Source organism: Apium graveolens, chromosome 6, assembly GCF_009905375.1.
Source record: "Apium graveolens cultivar Ventura chromosome 6, ASM990537v1, whole genome shotgun sequence".
Lineage (NCBI taxonomy): Eukaryota > Viridiplantae > Streptophyta > Magnoliopsida > Apiales > Apiaceae > Apium > Apium graveolens.
The window spans coordinates 85,871,644-85,888,290 of NC_133652.1; the positions used below are offsets into that span (position 1 = coordinate 85,871,644).

Below are 16,647 nucleotides of genomic sequence, written 5' to 3' on the forward strand. Positions count from 1 at the left end.
ATTAAATCTAAACCAAAACTAATACAAAATACAATCAATAAATCTTAGCCTACATAACTATTCACTACAAACTCACTACCCTTTTTTAGGATTTTATACCCCATCTTTTTATATGTATATAGTTTTTATTTTCTACCTATTAATATTTATCTTTTTAGTTAGAGTGATACACTCTGTTTTTCTTTTATCAAATATTCCATCATCCCTGTTTGTGTACAACCAGGTACCAAAATTGACCTAATTAAATATATAATTCTATATATACAATTTTACATGTACATATATATACACTTTTCTAGTTTTGTGCTAATTTAATGGTATCTTATTTTTTGTAGGAATTATGGAGTCTGAAGTTGAGAATCAGTGGATTGATAAAGAAAATAACAAGAAGATAAAGAATCGGACCAACTAGCTGTGGAAGAGGAAATCACTGAGGGAGACAATGCTGAAGAAAATGTAGAAAAGCTGTGACCGCCTGAGGTAAATAAACTATTTGATTCTGAGACTGAGGTTTATGAATATTATAGGCGATATGTGTTACAAAATGGGTTTGGAATTACGATAAGAAATACTAGAAAAATTGACGGAGTTAATACATATTTAACAGTTGCTTGTCATAGATATGGTGATGCACATTGAAAAGTCATGGATAGTTTAAATCCTAAACCTATTGTGAAATCAAGTTGTAAAGCAAGAATTTGAGCAAAAAGGGAGGAAGATGATAAATGGCGTGTGGTTCAATTTGATAATGAACACAATCATGAAGTCCAAGTAAAGCGTGCCATTTTCGATGCAATAGAAAATTGACAGTACATGCAAAGAGAAATCTTAGTTTATATGATGAAGCTGGCATCCCAATGAATAAGAGTTTTAATACTCTTGTGGTTGAACATGGAGGTCATGAAAATATGAATATGCCTTTTAATAAAAAAGATTGTGAAAATTATATAAGGATAGTCAGAAGATTAAGACTAGAAGAGGGTGATGATGTTGCTCTTCAAAATTATTTTAATAAAGCACAGTTAGTGGAATCCAATTTTTATTATTCAATTGATCTTGATGATGAAAATAGGATAAAAAAATCTATTTTGGGCTGATGCACGATGTAGGGCAGCATACAAAGAGTTCAGAGATGTTGTGACATTTGATACTACGTATTTAACCAATAAATATGATATGCCCTTCGCGCCTTTTGTAGGAGTTAATAATCACGGTCAATCTATATTACTTGGATGTGGCTTGATTTCAAATGAAGATACGCCAACATTTACATGGTTGTTTAAAACTTGGCTCAATTGTATGTCAAATAATCCACCACATGCTATAATTACAGATCATGATAGATCTATGAAAAATGCGATTGAGCTTGTTTTTCCTGAAGCACGCCACCGTTGGTGTTTATGGCATATTATGAAAAAAAATCCATAAAAAATAAAAGGGTATGAGTAATATGAATCAATAAAGTTTCATCTACAAAATATAGTCTATGATTCCATTGATATTGATACTTTTGAATTTGGATGGAATGTCATGATTTCTAAATATAATTTGGAAAATAATGACTGGTTGAGAGGCTTGTATGATGGGAGGCGTAGATGGATTTCTTGTTTTGTAAAAGATTGTATCTGGGCAGGAATGTCCACAACACAAAGAAGTGAAAGTATGAATGCGTTCTTTGATGGTTATGTTAATGGTAAAACATCATTGAGAAAATTTGTTGGAAAATATGATTGTGCTTTAAAAGATAAAGTGGAAAAAGAAGTTGAGGCCGATACTCGCTCATTAAGTACTTTTATTCCTTATGTTACACAACACCATATGGAGAAACAATTTCAAGAGATTTATACCAATGAAAAGTTCAAGGAGTTCCAGAAGAAAATAATAAATGTAATGTATTGTGAATGCTCGTTGTTAGAATTTGTTGGTTCTATTTTTCAGTATCAGATGGAAGAAATTCAGTATATTGGCGACTCCCAAACTCGAAGAACTATCAACTACAATGTTTGTTTTGTCAAAGAGGTAAGTGAAGATTATGAAGTAAAATATGGTTGTCGTTTGTTTGAGTTTCGCGGGATAATTTATAGGCATATTATTAAGGTGCTTCTTTTTAAGAAAAATATTTTTACTATATCAAGTAAGTATATTTTGCGAAGGTGGAGAAAGAATATAAAAAGATCTCATAGTAAGGCCAAGGTGACATATAGTACATGGAGAGATACTGAAGAAAAACGCATGTATGACTTGGTGTGTGATGCTTTTTATAGAATAGTTGACTTGTCTACTGAAAAAACAGAGAGGTGCAATCATTTAGTTGGTATATTTAAAAAATTAGAGTTGGAATGGGAGAATGATGATGAAGGTAGTTCAAAAAATATATCTACCAACATAGAGTTAGATATGAGTAAAGATAAAAAGGTATCAAATTGGAGTGTAACTATTCATTCGCCAATTAAAAAATGATCCAAAAGTCGTCCGCCAACCAAGAGAAAACAATCAAAGGTAGATACTGTTGTGAAAAATCTTCAAAAAAAGGTATGACGCTCTTATTTTCCTTGAGTCAAAATATGTCTCTTTTCAATTATTCGTATATTTCTTACTATTATTTTTTGTAGTTCAAGAAAAGAGGGAAAAAGAATATCTTGGAGCCTAATTTAATTGATTTAAATTGTTAGATATATTTGATAATGTCATGGCTAATATGTTTTATGTTTAGATTTCAGATCTTATTTGAACAGAACAAATCAGTACTTAACTGATCAGTACTTATACTGGAAGTCAGAACTTAAGGGATATCAGTACTTATGTTATCAGGAGATAGATATCAGAACTTAAGTGCTGAAGAACGATCAGATAAGGACAGTAGCTGATTAAAGTTAAGAAGATCAAGATAAACATAAGAAGAGATATGCATGAAGAAGGAATTCCGTGAAGAATGGAATACTTGGAATAGAAGATATCTGATTGATATATTTTAGGAAGCAGAATTATATTCCATATCAATTAGCGAATATCTTGTAACTGTGTAGTATATAAACACAGACATAGGGTTTACACTATAAGTGTTATCATTATCGAGAATATTATTTATTATAACCCTAGCAGCTCTCGTGATATTTTGTTCATCACTGAGAGATAACAGTTCCAGATTGTAACAGAGTTTATTGTTTAAATAAAGTTTGTTTTCTGTTACTTAAGTTCTTGAAGTTTGATTTGATTGTAATAAACACTGTATTCACCCCCTCTACAGTGAAAGTGTGACCTAACAAGTGGTATCAGAGCTATCTGTTAACACACATACAGTTAAAGATCCAAACACAATCATGTCTGACACAGAAACTCCAACTAAGCCTACCAAAACTGAGGAATCATCAAAGACATCAACTCAGAGTCGATATGAGACTATCAGAGTTCCCATATTGAGACCATCTGAATATCCCATATGGAAGGTAAGGATGACCATGTTTCTGGAAGCAACAGATCCAGAATACCTTGATAGAATCAAGGAAGGGCCTCACAAACCTACCAAGCTCGTTGTTGTAGTTGCAGGTGAAGCAGCAATGACCGTACCAAAGGAAAAGAATGATTACACTGCTGAAGATATAGCATCTATTGCTAAGGATGCCAAGGTACGTCACTTATTGCATAGTGCCATTGATAATGTAATGTCAAACAGGGTAATCAACTGCAAGACTGCTAAGGAGATATGGGATGCACTGGAGACAAGGTGTCAAGGAACTGAAACAGTTAAGAAGAACAGGAAGACAATACTCACTCAAGAGTATGAACACTTTGACTCTAGGACTAATGAGTCATTGACTGATGTATATGATAGATTTGTCAAACTCTTGAATGACTTGTCATTAGTAAATAAGGAGTATGATCTTGAAGATATAAACCTCAAATTCCTGTTAGCTCTTCCTGAATGTTGGGATTTGAAGGCAACAACAATAAGAGACAACTACAATCTTGATGAAACAACTCTTGATGAAATCTATGGAATGCTCAAGACTCATGAACTTGAGATGGAACAAAGAAGCAAGAGGAAAGGAGGAAAGTCAAGGACAGTTGCTCTCAAGGTTGAAGAGGAATCCCCCAAACCACCTTCCTCAAAGAAAGATAAGGGTAAAGCTCTTATCATAAAATCTGATACTGAGTCATCAAGTTCTGAGAGTGATGATGACTCAGATTCTGAAAGCTTGCCTGAAACTGATGCTGATGAGGAGATGATGAAGCTGTGTGCTCTTATGGTGAAAGGAATCACAAAGATTGCATACAGGAAGTTCAGGAAGGGAAAGAAGTTTTCCAGGAAAGGCATAAGTTCTGATAAGAAGAATTTCAGAAGATCTGAAGGAAGAGGAGGAAAGTCTGACAGAGGAGATTACGCTAATGTTAAATGTTATAATTGTGGTGAGAAAGGCCACATATCTCCTGATTGCAAGAAGACCAAGAATGACAAAGGCAAAGCTCTTGTCACAAAGCAGAAAAGCTGGACAGACACCTCAGACTCTGAAAGTGAGGAGAACTATGCATTGATGGCAAATGCTGATAAATCAAGTTCTGAGAGCAGTTCTGAAGCTGCTGAAACAAAGGTACCTCAGACTACTTATGCTTTTCATACTGATGATATTAATGAGTTGAGAAGATATCTTAAAACCATGTTTGTTAGTTATAGAGATCAAACTTTAACATGTGAAAGATTAACTTCTGAAAATCTTGCTTTTAGGAAAAGAAATGATTTCTTAGAAAAAGAGTTAGTCATGTTTCATCAAACTCAGCAGGATAGAGATGATGCTTTTTATGTTAGGGATGAAGTGCTAAAAATGAATGAATCTCTAAAAACTGAGTTAGAAAAGGAGAGAGAGATTATCAGAACTTGGACTAACTCTGGCAAAACAACTCAAAATTTGCTAAGCAGTGGAAACTGGAAAGAGGGCTTAGGCTATGGAGAAAATAAAAAAGGAACTGTAGAAATTAAGCCTGTTGATAAGCAAAAGCCGAAGTTAAAACCTGTTAAGTTTGTAACTGAAAAATCCGAAAATGAGAAATCAGAAGTTAAAAAGGAATTAGCTTCTGACAAACTAAAACAGGAAAAGACAGCTGAAGTTAACATAGGCTTAATGACAAAGAAGCAGCTTAAGCATAAGCTGAAAGATGTTAAGAATGCAAACAAGGTAAAATCACCTAGGAAAAACAGGAATGGAAAGGAAGGTGTGAATAAAAGCAATAACTATAAATCTGTTCCTGATGCTCCTAGGAAAGCATGTCATAACTGTGGAAGTTCTAACCATCTGGCTTCTTTTTGCAGGAAGAATAAGAATATTAACTCCTTATCTACAAAGTCAGGAGTTAAGAGTCAGTCTGTTAGATACAAACCACAAAATCCTTGTTTTCATTGTGGTAGTTTATGGCATTCCATTTATACTTGTAAGGAATATCATAGTTTGTACTATGATTATTATCAAATAAAACCTTCTTTAAAGAAAGTTTCTGTTGTTCCTTCTAGTATAAGTTCTGATAAGAAAACTGTTAACATAAAATCTGATGTTAAATCCGCTGCAAATGTTAACAAACCTAAAAAGGCCAAAGGATCCAAGCAAGTCTGGGTCCTTAAAACTAATAATTAGTGGTCTTTTTGATTGCAGGGCAACAGGAAAAATATTTTAGTTCTGGACAGTGGATGTTCAGGACATATGACTGGAAATAAGGCCCTGCTATCAGACTTTGTGGAGAAAGCTGGCCCAAGTGTTTCTTATGGAGATGGCAACATTGGAAAAACTTTGGGATATGGCAATATCAATCTTGGGAATGTCATTATTAAAGATGTAGCTCTGGTCTCAGGACTTAAACACAACTTACTGAGTATAAGTCAAATCTGTGACAGAGGTTATCATGTTGATTTCTTTGCAGAACATTGTGAAATAGTTAGTAAATCTAAAGGAAAAATTGTTCTGAAGGGATTCAGGCGTGGTAACATTTATGAAGCTAAGCTTTCAACAAGTTCTGATGGTTCTGCAATCTGTTTAGTGAGTAGAGCCTCAACTGAAGAAAGCTGGAATTGGCACAAGAAACTCTCTCATTTAAACTTCAACAAGATAAATGAACTGATCAAGAAAGATCTTGTGAGAGGACTGCCAAAATCAGTGTTTGTTCCTGATGGTCTTTGTGACTCATGTCAGAAGGCTAAACAAAGAAAATCTTCGTTCAAGAGCAAGACTGAATCATCAATTCTTGAGCCTTATTATCTACTTCATGTTGATCTATTTGGTCCAGTGAATGTCATGTCTATTGCAAAGAAGAAATATGCGTTGGTCATAGTAGATGAGTTCACCAGATACACATGCGTGTATTTCTTGCACACAAAAAGTGAAACTGCATCTATCCTGATTGATCATGTCAAACATCTGGATAAATTGATCAGAGATTCTGTGAAAATTTTGAGGAGTGATAATGGCACTGAATTCAAGAATTTGATAATGGAAGAGTTCTGCAAAAATCATGGAATAAAGCAGGAATTTTCTGCTCCTGGAACTTCACAGCAAAATGGAGTTGTTGAAAGGAAGAATAGAACTCTAATTGAAGCTGCACGAACAATGCTTGAAGAAGCAAAGCTTCCAACCTATTTCTGGGCTGAAGCTGTGCAGACTGCTTGTTTTACTCAAAATGCAACACTCATTAACAAGCATGGAAAAACACCATATGAGATGGTGAAGAACAAAAAGCCAAATCTCAAATACTTTCATGTATTTGGATGTAAGTGTTTTGTTCTCAAGACTCATCCTGAACAGCTATCCAAGTTTGATCTAAAAGCTGATGAGGGAATCTTTGTAGGATATCCACTTTCTACAAAAGCCTTCAGAGTCTATAATTTGAGAACAAAAGTGGTCATGGAATCTATCAATGTCTCTTTTGATGACAAGAAGATCACTGGACTTGAAGATTGCATTGATCATGATAAGCTGAGATTTGAAAATGAAGATTCATATTCTGATACCTCAAGTCCTGACAGTCTAAGTCCTGATACTGTAAATTCTGATGGATTAAACTCTGATGTTATTGAAACTGTGGTGACTACGTCAAAGGAAGATGCACCAATGTAGGGGGAGCATACTCAAGATATTATCACATCTCAAGAAGCATCAGAACATACATCTGGCTCTTCAAATTCTGATTCGTCAAGTTCTGATAAGCCAAGTACTGACAGTGCTGAAAATCTAAATACTGAAGGATCCAACTCAGAGAGCATAGTTTCAGGGGGAGCATCAGAAAATGAAACCAAAGACAGCATGAATCATGGGGGAGCATCCAGTTCTAGAGAAAATCTTCCATCTGCAAGAAAGTGGACAAAATCACATACACCTGATTTAATAATTGGAAATCCTGAGGCAGGTGTCAGAACTAGAACAGGTACTTCGAATGAATGTCTTTACAATTCTTTTCTCTCTCAGTCTGAGCCAAAGAAAGTGGAAGAAGCTCTTCAAGATGCTGATTGGGTGCAAGCAATCCAGGAAGAGTTGAATGAATTTGAAAGAAACAAAGTCTGGACCTTAGTGCCAAGACCCAAGAATAGATCGGTTGTTGGTACAAAGTGGGTATTCAGAAACAAAAATGACAGTGATGGCATAATTGTAAGGAACAAGGCAAGGCTGGTTGCAAAAGGATATTCTCAACAGGAGGGAATTGACTATGATGAAACATTTGCTCCAGTTGCTAGGTTAGAAGCCATAAGGATATTCATGGCTTATGCTGCTCACAAAAAGTTTACTGTCTTTCAAATGGATGTGAAAAGTGCTTTTCTCAATGGAGAATTGGAAGAGGAAGTATATGTTGAACAACCTCCAGGCTTTGTAGATTCCAAACATCCAGATTATGTCTACAGGCTTGATAAAGCACTTTATGGACTTAAGCAAGCTCCTAGAGCATGGTATGAGACTTTAGCTCAGTTTCTTCTGGAAAGTGGATTCAACAGAGGAACTATTGACAAAACATTGTTCTATCTCAACCATGGCAAGGACTTACTTTTGATCCAGATTTATGTTGATGATATTATTTTTGGGTCTCCAAATGACAAACTTTGCAAAAAGTTTGCCAACCTAATGCAGTCAAGATATCAGATGAGTATGATGGGAGAACTTAGTTATTTTCTGGGCCTTCAAGTCAAGCAGAGTGAAGAAGGAACTTTTATTTGTCAATCTAAGTACACCAGAAACTTGCTGAAAAAATTTGGAATGCAAGACTGTTCAAGTGCATCCACTCCCATGACCACTGCAACAAAACTGGATAAGGATACTGGTAATTCAGTAGATATTACTGATTACAGAGGTATGATTGGCTCACTTCTCTATCTAACTGCTAGTAGACCAGATATCATGTTTGCTACCTGTCTTTGTGCAAGATTTCAAGCAGATCCAAGAGAACCTCACTTAACAGCTGTAAAAAGAATCTTTAAGTATCTTAAAGGAACAGCTGATCTAGGATTATGGTATCCTAGAGAATCAGATTTTAAATTAATAGGTTACTCAGATGCAGATTTTACAGGTTGCAAAATTGACAGGAAAAGCACAAGTGGTAGCTGCCAATTTCTTGGAGGCAGGTTGGTTTCTTGGTATAGCAAGAAACAAAAGTCAATTTCCACATCAACTGCAGAAGCAGAGTATATTGCTGCAGGAAGCTGCTGTACACAGATTCTCTGGATGAAGAATCAGTTACTAGATTATGGGTTAACGTATTTCAAAATCCCTATTTACTGTGATAATCAAAGTGCTATTGCTATGACAGGTAATCCAGTTCAACACTCTATGACAAAGCACATCAGCATCAGGTACCATTTCATCAGGGAACATGTGGATGAAGGTACAGTGGAATTGCATTTTGTTCCCACAGATCAACAAGTAGCAGATATCTTCACAAAACCACTGTGTGAAGCTACCTTTTCAAAATTGGTAAATGAACTTGGAATGATTTCAGGTTCTTTCTCTAAATCTGCTTAAACTTGTTCTATGTTATCAGACTTTATGATCAGTATTTACAGAATTAATCTCTTTGTATATTCTGTGCATTAATTGATAAATGTCTTTAAGTACTGACTGTTGTCTGATATATGTTTCTAAACTCTGATAAGTGATATGTCTGTTTCAGTAACTATTCAATCCTATGAGGATAACTGTGCTAGATACTGACCTACTAGTCTTCAATAAACAAATGATCCCATGAAAGAAGTAATTATTTCTGTGGAAATCTTATGACACAAGCAAATTCTGATAACTGAGCTTAGTTAAGTTTACTTTGTATATCTTATTACTAAGTCACAAATTAGAATAATGCTACTCATCTGTTTAAGTTCTGATTCTAGTAAAACTGCTGAATGTACTAAGTGCTGATAAACCTCACTTATCAAAAGAAGAAGAACAATAATCAAAGAATAATATCAGGTACTCCTTTGAGATCTAGAGTAAAAATGTGAAAGGGACGACCCAAGTGCATTGCTGGTATTAAGTAAATATGCATTAGAAAAGCAAAATATTTTCTTGGTGACTTTTCACACTCTATGATTACTGGAGAAATACTCTGATAATAGCATAAATTCTGATAAACAGTCGTGACTCACTTACACTGAGAAGCCTCTGTAAAATAGAATTTCAAAAGATGCATAAAATTAGCACAAAAACAGTAGAGGTGAACTCATGCATGAACTCATTTATCAGTAGGTTTCAGGATAATGGCAGCTCTTTAGCAAAATTTTAATTATGACTTATTTCTAAGATGTACTGAAGTAGATCAGACTTTACTCTTTGTCTGTTATTTAGCTTAATGCACACACACATCACTCCATATGAATGATGAAAGTTCTGTGGTGGTCTATGTTATTTTCGATCAACAGTCATTGTGTCACTTTTGCACAAATTCTGAGGACAAGTTCTAGTTACACGTTCTGATGATTAAGTTCTGACGTTCATAACTAAGAACTTGTATGAGTATTTACTAAGATAGATATTCCTTGTTCGAGTTAAGACATTATGTTCTGATGACTGTTAAGTTCTGGTATAGGTCTAAGTTCTGATTTCTCAGTCTAACCCTTTACTTGACTTATCTGTGAGTAAAATTTGGTAACAGTCTCAGATTAATTTCGAAATGTTGAAGTGGAAGATTAATAGTCTATGGTTAAAACATAATGGCACTCGTCCTTGAACAGTTCACTCTTGTTACATGTGTACATTCCTTTTCCAATGACTGTTATTCTTTTTCAAGGTCTAGGGAGACGAGGTAGAATTAATTCTACCTGTCTGCATTCAATATCTTTGTGTCTCTTGGCATTCTCTTGCCTATATATGCAACCACTTCACATCAGTCTTTCCATCACATTCTTCTCACACACTTATCCTCCTTCTTCTGTCAAAAACACAATGGTTCGATACAACATGTTTTTGAACACACAAACCTTCACAATGAAGCTCAGTTGTGCCGAGTGGCAGCAGGAGTGGCATATAACAGCCATTCCTGAGGAGATCTGGGACTCTGTCCCACAGGAGGTGCTGGCTCACCTTCTATTCTTCGAGATGGATTACCATCGCCATCTGGAGCGCCTGGAGGAGGAAAGGCGGGAAGCTATCCGTCAGCAAGAGCGAATCATTCGACTCGCTATCTTGTTTGTCGAAGATAGGAAGAGGAGGATGACTTAATCTCGTCTTCTTCCTGTTCTTCCTCATCCTCAGCTTTGTCAGGCTTCTTAGCTAAGACTAAAGCTGTTGACGTTAGGATTAGAAGCTTAGGGAAAATCTTGTATTGATGTAATTTCTATTTCATATATGTATTGACTTGATATATTAATGAAAACTGTTTTTACTTCAAGATTTTGTCTCTGAGTTATTTTATCTGTGTTGTTAAATCCTGCTTGATATTCTGATGACCATTTAAATTTTGTCTTTATTTAAGTTCTGATTCTTTGTCAGCACTTATTCATCGAAATTATCTCGGTCATTTTTAACATGATTCATTTTCAGAATATTAATGTTGCAGTGAAAAACAATTCAATCAGTGCTAACGGTTTCAATTTTGAATTAAACCTGTGTCTCTTGATAACTGAAATGGTTTTTCCTTGAATCAAGGCAACTGAATAAGTAATCATTCCTGTTTTCTCGAGCCCAGTAACTATCCGTTATTACTGCATGTCTGACAGGTGTCCAACGGTAACATTTTTCTTCGAGTATAAGAACAACAGAGAGAAGATTTCTTTAATCTTTTACTTTCTTTATACTTTATCTCTCTTCTTACTTTTACTCTCTTTCTCATTCTTTCTCACGTTGGTTTTTCATACAGACATTATCTCACACACCTAACAGGCATACTTGAATTTCAATATTTTTTCACATGGCACCAAAGGATTTAATCATTGATGGAGCAAAGTTTGTTCCAAACAACTATGCTGCAATTCTTGATCATGCTGAAGCTCCATCTGAATTGCATTTTGTGCAAGATCTTCTTGCACATAGTGAGGTTGGGTACGCCTTAACTCAGCCTGAATTATTTTCAAGTCAACAAGTTCTGCGGTTCTGGAGGACTGGAGTTTATGATGATGGTGGTAAACGAGGAACTCCCAGTATTATCTTCCAAGTGGGTGACTCATCCTATGTAGTCACTCCTGGTACAGTACGAAGAGCATTACATCTTCCAGAAGATTGTACCTTCTCTATACCAGAGGAATCAGACCTTCGGGGGTTAATGACTGATTTGGGATATGAAAAGAGTCTGACGAAACTTGGACAGTTGAAACGGGCTAATATCAGAAGAGAATGGAGTTTCTTCTTCGATTGCATCACCAAGGCTTTTGGCAACAAGTGTTCAAATTTTGATGCCATCCCAATTCTGAGTCAGCACATCGGGTATGCTATTATCCATCAAACTCATTTTGATTTTGCAACTGGAATAATTGGTTTTATTGGGGATAGGATGACAGAGGATCGAGATGTTGTTTATTTTGCTAGATTCTGTTAACTTATTTATACGTATTGTACTGCTGAACCCCAGTTAGTCAGCACTCAAACCCCACCTTTTAAGGTTGCAAAAAGGTACTTTAACGACCTGATAAATGCTGACACAAAGAAATCAATGGTGAGATAATTACAGATTCCTCAGTCTGTGAAACAGATTCTGGTAAATGCTGATCCTGCTACTTACAAATCTGTTTACTCAAATGTTCAACCAACTCACCATAACCAAAATCCATCAACCTCAGTCCCTACCTCTCATTCTACTCAACCTACCCTCAGAACTTATCTCAAATCCTATCTCTCCACTTCACAGACTGCTCAACCTTCTTCTTCAGCACCTACTGTGAAGCCTACATCCTCTAAGCCAAAGAGAACAAAGACTGTTCCTCAAACATCTCAGAAGAAGAGGAGGATTACTTTGAGAGATGAATCAGATTCTGAGGATCAGATTCCCTCTTCAGAACCTATGATAGATGAAGCTGAGAAGGCAACTTCTCAGAAGGATTCTGCAATTGGGGGTTCTAGGCTTCTTAAGAGGCTTAGACGTATGACGGTTCCTGCAACTCCCAAGGAATCCAAATCAACAAGGAAGTACAAGAAACAGAGGGCACAGAGGCCAGTTTCAGATGATGAGGAGGAAGCAGCTAAGGAAGGGGATCAGGAATCTCTGATCTCACAAGACAAGGAATTTGCTCCAGTCACTTCTTCTCCATCAACTCCATCTCAGGAACCTGTATCTGACAAGGCTAATTCACCTTCTATATCTCTTGTTGATCCAGGCACAAGTGCTGAAATTGATATTCAGAACTTGGTTGTGCCTGAAATACTTTTCTTAGAAGCTCCAACAGCAAATAATCCTTCCACAACACCTGTTACTGATGCTGTTCAAACTCCTGAGTTATCACTAACACCTTCTCTGCATCAAGATGATGATCAGATTTTAGGTGAGCATCAGGATATGGCTGTTGATCAGAACTTAGTATCAGATCAGCAATTAGAGGATGTTGAAGCCTCCATTGCTACTCATACAGTTGTCTTATCAGAAGATACTGATTCTTTAAGTTCTGATGCTGCAAATGTTGGAGATACTGGTGAAGCTGCTACAACTGTAGATGCTGATGAAGCAGGTCCTTCAGGACATACTCCTCCACTGACTCTTCCTAAGTCTGAACTGCTAAAGGAGTTTGTTATCAGGGATGCACCAGTACCTTGGAGTGAAACTCCTGCAGGTCAGGAGTGGACTAAGGAATGGAACTCAGTTTCATGTGTTCCAAATGCTTTACATCTTGCTGAGCACTTGACTAAAGCTGATGACATGTTACATTCTGATGATTTTAAAACCCAGCTTAGAGTCACTGCATTGAGTACTAAACATCTACAAGGTCTTCATTTTAACACTCATGCAGAGCTACACAAGATTCAGGAGAACTTTATTAAACAGGAACAAGTTTGGAAACTTGATAAGAAAAAGTTCTTCCAACCTACCATTGACAGGGTTGCTTATATTGAGAAAACTCAAGAGAAGCAACAAGCTCAGATTGATCAAATTCTGACAAATCAAGCTTCTCAGCAATCGCAACTTACTGAAATCCAGACCTCAGTGGAACTACTTATCTCTCTTTTATTACCTGCTGATGCCAAAAAGGGGGAGAAGGTAATTAAGTCCAAATGCAAAACCAACAAGTCACTGCAAGGAAAGGATGATGGAAAAGATGACCAAGGAAACTCTGGAATGGGTGGTGGTCATAGTCAAGGTAGAAGGTTTACATCAAGACAAGCTAGTCACAGAACAAGTTCTGATACTGGGAAAAGAATAAGTTCTGCTGCTGGTAAAAGGATAAGTTCTGATGAACTTCTAGATCTTGATGAGGAAATGTCAAGACAGTTATTTCTTCAAGAAAATCCAGGGATGGACTTGGAAAGTTTAAAGGAAGAAGAAGCCAGACTTAAATCAGAGAAAGTCACATCTAAATCTGAAGCTTCTGGTAAAAAGTTACTTCCAAAACCTAAAGGCATTGTGATCAAAGAAAGGATACATACTGAAGAAACTTTGGCTAGATCACAACCACAGATAGATCCAAGATCCAAGAGTAAAGAAAAGGTTGGTGAACCTATCAAGCCTTATGTACCTCCTGAGGAAGAAGAAATTACTGTTGGAAAAGATAATCTTGCTCTGACTTCAAGAAAAGTTCTTAAAACAACCTCTGACATGGCTCAAGTTGTTCAGAGTCAAGAAATTGTAAGTTCTGATATTCAGAAGAAGCAAGTAACCTCTGACAGTGCTCAAGTTAACTTGATATCAGAAAATAAATCTAAAACACTCCTACCAGGATTCACTAAAGCAAAACAGACTCAATCTTTGAAGACTACTTCAAGTGGTTTTGAAGCAAGAGTAGTTACTGGAAAGGAAGCTAGAGATAAAACTGGATTGGGAAGTGCTGATGAAAGAAGAGTACACAACACTACCGATGATCCAACTTCCTTGAGTGAACCAGGTATTGGAGCAACTCCTGAGAGATTGAATCAACTAGAATCTGTACAGATGGTTTACCATACCTTCTTGAAAGAATACATCATGTTGTATTTCATGACAGATGGTAGGGTTTATCATATAAGACAAAATGCCATTTCATTGAAGTATTTTGAAGAATTGGAGCATGTATTATTCTTACTTCAAGTGGATGACAGAATAACAGAGACTGCTGCAAACTACTTAAAGGAACAGATTCAGAGACAGAAAAGACTTTATTCTGTTAAGTCTGACAGCAGATATGTTCCAAAGTACAGAAATCACAATGGTGATATTGTTGATATGAAGCCTAATACTGCACAGATCAGAACATATCTTGGTATTAAGGGGCTTGAATTCAATCTAGAGTCTAATAAAGCTTATGTCATAAGACTAGATCGGGAGTTGAGAAAAGCAAAGATTAATGATCTCAGAGCTGCAATATTTCAAACTGGTGAAGATACTGCAGAGCTTAAAGATGTCAAACGGAGAATGATTGATGAACTCAGATATGCTGAGAAATGTTTGTTGAATAATTATCTCAGAACAACTCCTGACATCAGAGAGATCAGAAAATGATGAAGCCAAGTCGAAGATCTACAACTGCTTAAATTCTGATATTTATACAGATTGAAGTTGTTATCAGAAGTTGAATTGGTAAAAACTTTAAGGACTGTAAGTTGTAGTTATCTTGTCTATTTCTCATGCATTTGTACTTAATGTTTTTGACATCATCAAATATCTGTTAAACTTGTATATTTTGTTAATTTACAAGTTGGGGGAGATTGTTAGATATATTTGATAATGTCATGGCTAATATGTTTTATGTTTAGATTTCAGATCTTATTTGAACAGAACAAATCAGTACTTAACTGATCAGTACTTATACTGGAAGTCAGAACTTAAGGGATATCAGTACTTATGTTATCAGGAGATAGATATCAGAACTTAAGTGCTGAAGGACGATCAGATAAGGACAGTAGCTGATTAAAGTTAAGAAGATCAAGATAAACATAAGAAGAGATATGCATGAAGAAGGAATTCCGTGAAGAATGGAATACTTGGAATAGAAGATATCTGATTGATATATTTTAGGAAGCAGAATTATATTCCATATCAATTAGCGAATATCTTGTAACTGTGTAGTATATAAACACAGACATAGGGTTTACACTATAAGTGTTATCATTATCGAGAATATTATTTATTATAACCCTAGCAGCTCTCGTGATATTTTGTTCATCACTGAGAGATAACAGTTCCAGATTGTAACAGAGTTTATTGTTTAAATAAAGTTTGTTTTCTGTTACTTAAGTTCTTGAAGTTTGATTTGATTGTAATAAACACTGTATTCACCCCCTCTACAGTGAAAGTGTGACCTAACATAAATGTACCAAGTGAGGAGGTTTTAATTCATATATCAAATGAAGGTAAATTTTTTATTATTATTACCTGTGCATGGTTTCTTCTATTAATACTATGTTATACAATATTTAGTTTACGTTACATTATGGTACAGGTAGCTACAGGGACATATGAGGTGACTAAATAAGGTAAGATTTATGATTATCTTGAAATTAATAATATTTTCATCAAGCTAATTTTGTAAATTGCTAAATTTTGAAATTTGCATAAAATTCTGGTACAGGGCAATGAAGTGAAAATACTGGATATCAGTCTAAATAATGAGGGCATGTTCTTATTAATGGCACTGCAAGATTTGCCAAGATTAATTGTTCTTTTGAAATTGTTGGAATTTTTTCCTGGGATTGTTACTATTACAAGAACAATCATATTGGTTTTTTAAATCTTCATATCTTCATTCACTGATCATCTATAAAACTCAGTACTAGCCATCATGTGTGTTATTGCTTTGTACCCCTATGTTTCACTCTTTCTTATTAAGTTATTTGATAATTATAAATATGTAACTTTAAGTAAATCAGAGGAGTCTATTTTCTTTTTTCAAGGTGATTGATGTATTGGTATCTTTCCATGTTCTTATGAAAAGTTCAACTGCTGCTCAACTATGAAAGACTCTACATATTCTGCAGGAATAACTTTATCTGCACTGCTGTAGATGTATAACTGTGGGCACCTTGGTTGTTCAGACTTCATTTGATCCATTAAAAAAGTTAGCCTCCTGTTTCAGAA

General features: G+C 35.6%; 1 protein-coding gene across 1 annotated transcript; it reads left to right on the forward strand.

Moving 5' to 3' along the window:
* Positions 1-857: 857 nt before the first annotated feature.
* LOC141665281 (protein FAR1-RELATED SEQUENCE 5-like) lies at positions 858-16,300 on the forward strand. Its single transcript, XM_074471262.1, has 5 exons — positions 858-1,021; positions 1,110-1,390; positions 1,484-2,415; positions 16,013-16,033; positions 16,142-16,300. The coding sequence occupies exons 1-5, from the start codon at positions 858-860 to the stop codon at positions 16,298-16,300; spliced, it is 1,557 nt and encodes a 518-aa protein (XP_074327363.1).
* The last annotated feature ends 347 nt before the right edge of the window (positions 16,301-16,647 follow it).